This window comes from Juglans regia, chromosome 10, assembly GCF_001411555.2.
Source record: "Juglans regia cultivar Chandler chromosome 10, Walnut 2.0, whole genome shotgun sequence".
NCBI lineage: Eukaryota > Viridiplantae > Streptophyta > Magnoliopsida > Fagales > Juglandaceae > Juglans > Juglans regia.
Genome location: NC_049910.1, coordinates 31,903,755 through 31,909,340, shown reverse-complemented (window position 1 = coordinate 31,909,340; position 5,586 = coordinate 31,903,755). Strand labels below are relative to the sequence as shown.

The following is a 5,586-nucleotide window of genomic DNA, read 5'->3' as shown; positions in this document are numbered from 1 at the left end:
AATGCTATGTTTAGTTGTTGGACCAAACACAACTCATCTCAAACCAATTATTGATAGGACCCACTAATTATTCAATTTTTCATAAAAAAGTTAAACCCATCTCACCCTACTTAATACATTGCAACCTAAAGAGTTCAACACATCTCAACCTAAAAAAGTTAAACCTATCTCAACCTAAAAAAGTTAAACCTATCTCAATGGGATCTACAAAATATTACTATTTATAACTTACAAAATATTACTATTTATAACTCAATTCAACTCATCTCAACATCCAAATACAATGTACTTTTTAGATACTTCAGTACTAATTTGAACATATTCTTCCCTCATTAGGCCTTTATCGATACAAGGTGTAGAACATTAAAGAAAACGAGAATTTTAACAGATTCTCAAGCACCAAACCAGATTGAATCAAGAAGATAAAGTTGCCAAGCAGAAAGCTAACACAGAACAGCAAAGTTGAAAACTGAAAATTTTCAAGCTTTAGCTTTCCACTTCCCAATGCGCTTTCGTGCTAGCAATGACTTGGACCGAAAAGAGACACGCCCTTCATCCTCACTATCTTCACTATCAAGAACAATTACAGATTCCGATATTGGTGATTCATCTGTTTTTTGTCGCTTGATCTGCTCATCAATATCCATTCCATGATCACAATCCAACTTCTGCTTATTGTCACACTTGCAATGTTGTTGCATATGGCGGTTCATGTGTGGATCTTCAGAGTGTTTGTTGGAGTGTGACAGCATCTGCATGTTATCATGATGACTCCCTTGTATTTGAGACAGAGAACCCAACGACAGCTTTCGACCAATCATACACTTCTTGTGACTCCCACCTAAATTCCCAATCCCAGATTCCCTATCATAACAGTCCCCCACCTTTGACAGCATTGAGGGTGTAGATGAACACATAGAAGGGCCTGTGGGGTGCAAAAGTGATGTCTTCTGAACTGGAACCACATTTTCCTTGTTTCCCGTCTCTTGTGTCTGTGATGAGCCTCTGAACCCCAATGGAAGCTTCTTGCCAGCAGAACAGAGCGTCTTACAATTTGTATCACCGTAGCCATTTTCCATTTCATCGACAAAAGAATTACGAGGGTTTTCAATACAGTTCACAGCTGTAGGAACTGGCAAGGCCCCATGAGATGCATTTGCATGGGACTTAGAGTTAGAGGAGGTCATGATATCAGTAATCCGGCAAGTGTTTGAAGATCCTGGGAGCTGCTTATTGCCAACAGTCAGCTTCTTTGCCGATCTCATGTTTATGCCGTTGTCTATTGATTTTTCATCTTGTCCTTGATGATCATAATGGTTGTCAGCCTTTGGCAGTGATGATGATCCTGGAGAAGCCACAATAGGCTCCTGAGGGTTGGGTAACAGACAGCAATTTGATACTAGATTCTCGTTGTCATTGCCTTCTCTATTCTGGAACCGACCAAAAGTTTCCAGTGACAATTTTCGCCACGTATGATGTTCCTTTTCCTGACCTTGATGGTACTCCTCCTTGCCTTTTAAACCTTTTTTGGCTCCTTCAATTTCCATCCGGTTCTTGTAATTTAGAAGTGAAGTGCGGTCATTAGGCCCTTCATTCACTTCCCCATTAGAATCCCTTTCCTGGGCTGATCCTGAGGAATTCTGCAACAAATTCCACCTACTCCCACAAATTCCACCTGCAACACACTCATCTACAAGTCTGGAATCCCCACTAGCTGGTTTCAATTCCATCTGCTACAAGAGAGTTACAAATGAGAAATGAAGGGTCTTCAAATTTTGTCAGAGGATGACAGAAAGAGAGACAGTTTAATGAACTGCACGCTAATACCATGCTTGTATTTGAGTTGGTTTGAATGCTTTGAGTGCCAGAAGAATTCCTACTAGCTCCAGCCTTGGCATATTTCTCAGTCATTGATCGAGCCTTTTGGTCAAAAGCTTGTCTGTTATATTTGTACTCCCTACTCTGCACACTCATTCAAAATGCCATAAAATAAAGCACTCTTCGTTAGCCAACCCTAGAGATCCAACCATTTGTGTGCACATCCACTTACCACATCACACATTAGGCCATCGTCGGGATTAGGTTCACTCAATAACAACCCTATGCTTGTAAGAACAGTCGAAATGTTTAGTGATGGTTGCCATGCCCCCTGTGCAAATTATAACAAAAACCTAGTTATAATATATACACAAATTAAGGCAAACAAATCAAAATTCCTTGACAGTAGTATCTCACCAACCAAACATCTCACAAATTTAGGGTATTGGCTATGTCAAAAGTGCTGTTTTTCAAAATTATACATTACCCTCTGATCATTATATGTAAGAGTATTATTAAGAGATACAGACTCAATTCATATAAGATAGTAAGATTATGGTTTTCTAGTAAAATTGTTACATTGATTCATGGAAAAGGTGAGTGCTAGTCGAGTGGTTCATACACTTTGAATTTAAATAGAAAGCTGTTGTTTATTCAAACCGCAACTAGATCCTCATAAATGCATCAACACCACTTATATTTGTCCCACAACTAGCTAAAGTAGAAACTAAACATTGGTAAGACCAAATCACAGACATCAAACTTAGCGAAATTCAACTTAAGACCAGAAAGCATCTTGAGAAACTAGGGAGAAATTTCAGTAAAAAACAACATAATAGTCCGTCCCCTCCCCCCGCCGCGGCGGGGTTGTAACCTACTGTTGGTAATGAGTGAACCATAAATCTGTGAAATAACAACGCCAGATTAACGAACGATGTACAACTTTAACAAGCAATTACCAAAAGCTGACCTTTGGGGGAAGATTAAGAATGTCAAGGCAAATGCGGCCTCCGTTGTCGATATTAGGGTGGTAGATGGGTGTGGAAAATGTCACACTTGGTGGCTGGAATGGGTACCTGCAATCCACGGCGACTATCGTCAACAAAACATACTCAAAAAAGGAGGGAATTAAAATTCATGCCTGGGTCAAATTTTGCCAAACCTTTCGGGTATTTGAATCTTGACGTGAAACACCCCGTCGGCATATACAGTCCCTTCAGGACCTTCAATCTCTAAAACACCAACACCACAAATCGAACAACATGAAAACAGAAGGTAACAACGAGAAACCCCCAAAAAAAAAAAAAAAGACGAAAGGAAGAGGGAAATATTAGAGCTTACGGGCATCGATGGTGGACAAGGAGTTTGGGCTGGAGTTGGAGTCGAGGTCGGCAGAGAGAAGTGGGAACGAGGAGCCAGGAGGGGGGTCGGTGAGAAGGAGCTTGAGCTCCTTTTGCATCCGCAGATTAAGCCTCGCGGCCTGAGCCATTTTCGCGCTTTTTGGGTCTGCGCTCGCAGTTTTTGCCTGATAACTTCTGCTTTGCTGATAGGTTTTGAAATTTCCTTCGGGGGGGAAGGGGCGGTTGATCCAAATATATTTCTATTCTGTCTCAATAGTATTTTTTTTTTTTTTCTAGTTCACCTTTTTCATTTTATTTATTTATTATTATTTTTAATACATTTGAGAAGGATGTTTCGATCCAAGACCTCCATTTTTGAAAGTAGAGGGTTTATACTAATCAAGTTACAGGCGTTTGGCCACTACAAAGCGTCTTATATATTTAAAGAAAATGATTTATATAATGTTTTTCATAACATTTTATACGACTATACTTTAAACGAAGAGTATTTTTATAAAATATCTTATAAAAGTAATATTATTTTATAAAAATATCTATATTTTATAATATTGTTGTGCAATATATTGTACAATATATTATGGATATATCATTACTTTATATTTAAACCTACAAAAGAATTATGTTTTTTTAATTCTTGAGATAATGCTCAAGGTTAACTGGCCTTGAAATAGGAATAAAATGATGATGGGTGCAATTGAGAAAAATATATTTAGATTTCTATTTTAATGTTCTATTTGCCAAGCAATTAATTTTCTCAATACTCATCAAAAAAAAAAAAAAAAAGCAATTAATTTTCTCAATGTAGTGAGAAATTCCTAAGTTTTGAACAAAGAAAGATGGCTTATTATTTCTCTTTTTGTTTGACTTTGGCCTTCAGTAAATGAGCCTAAGTTTTTAATCAAGCTTGGCGTGATATCCTCTTATCTTTATATATGCTTGAGATGTTCTCAATGTAAAGTGTAAAACTAGTCCTACAAAAATAATATATTTGAAATAATGCAAGTTTATACTAGTTGAGTCAAGTCTATAGAGAGTTTGGATTCTTTTATAAAAAGCCTAAATTAATAAGATCATGCTTGATTTATTTATTAAATGAATCAATTAATTTAAGTCGAGTATATATGAATTGAGCTCAAGTTATTCACGTGCGACTTGATTTGTTTAGTTTTCAGCCTCTCGTGAGGGGTAGAGTGCTAAATCTGTCACAACATTCTAGTCTTGTCAGTCTCAGATATGAGAGGCTTCCACGCTTCTGCTTCAAAAGTGGGATCATTCGGCATGGGCCAGATGGATGCAAGACAGGAAGTTTGGGGCAGAGTCATGAAAAAGGAAGACAACTTCAGTATGGGTCGTGGTTACGTGCTACAACCTCTGGCTATGGTAGTGCATCAGGACGGAATAATAGAACTTGGTATTCAGCTTCTTTCTTCAAGCAAGCAGTTTAAAGGTTACAATAGGTCGGACAATTTAGACAGGGTTCATAACTACTACGATTTAAATGAGGATGTGTGATTAGCAGCAGATGGAGGCAACTATGATAGGTTAGCAAAAGTAGCACTCTAGGGTGAAGAATAGCATGATCAAACAAGTGTGGGTATAAATATGGGGATAGTTGAGAAATTTCATAAATTGGTGATGATTGATGCTACCAACATGAAAACTAGAATGAGGTATTAGAATTATGAGCAACACCATCCGATTATGCTTGCATTCTATGAAACTGTTGAAGAAGTGGATGAATGTTTGTCGAAGAATTAAGATGCACCAAGAAAGGAAGTTTCTGGGAAGGTTGTTGGGGGTGAAATTCAATCTATCAACAAATGGAAGCGACGTGCAAGGGGTAAGTAGTCTCTAGTATTTACTCGTGATACAAGTGATATCATCCATGGGAAGAGGAGACTTACACTATAAGGATTTGCATCTTTTGTTGAGAGTAAGACTGAAGTTGCAAAGAAGAAAAGAGGGGTTACTCGTCCAACCCAGTTTATATCGACAAAGGCTATTAACCAACCTTGCCGAGAGAAATGAGGCTACTAAGTTGGAACTGTGGAGGGTTTGGCAACCCTCGCACAGTTCGAGACCTTGACCTTATGGTTAAGGAGAGGAAGCCTAGCATCTTATTCCTAATGAAAACAAAGATGCAAACTACACTACAAGTGTTGAGAAAGTGAAATACAAATTGGGTTTTGACTCAATACTCTGTGTTGATTGTTTGGGTAAAGGAAATGTACTAGCTCTTTTGTGGAAGACAGAAATTACTTTAGAAATCTAGAGTTTTTCCATGAGGAACATTACATCTTGGATACAGGAGAGACGCGAGAGAGAAGAATGGATGTTAACTTATTTTTATATACATCTAGAGGTGGGAAAAAGAATGGAAGGATAGGATATACTTAGATATCTTAAT

The 5,586-nt window shown here is 37.9% G+C and overlaps 1 protein-coding gene across 2 annotated transcripts; it reads right to left on the bottom strand.

The window, feature by feature from the left end:
• Positions 1-228: 228 nt before the first annotated feature.
• LOC109004662 (probable ubiquitin-conjugating enzyme E2 37) lies at positions 229-3,378 on the bottom strand. Of its 2 annotated transcripts, none has more exons than XM_018983295.2 (6): positions 3,160-3,378; positions 2,981-3,050; positions 2,789-2,894; positions 2,051-2,149; positions 1,828-1,962; positions 229-1,733 (listed from the first exon to the last, which is right to left on the bottom strand). In XM_018983295.2, the coding sequence occupies exons 1-6, from the start codon at positions 3,305-3,307 to the stop codon at positions 480-482; spliced, it is 1,812 nt and encodes a 603-aa protein (XP_018838840.1). In that variant the 5' UTR covers positions 3,308-3,378; the 3' UTR covers positions 229-479. The 2 variants fall into 2 exon arrangements, with proteins under 2 accessions (XP_018838840.1, XP_018838841.1); XM_018983296.2 differs by having other exon boundaries at positions 245-1,730; positions 3,160-3,376.
• Positions 3,379-5,586: the final 2,208 nt, after the last annotated feature.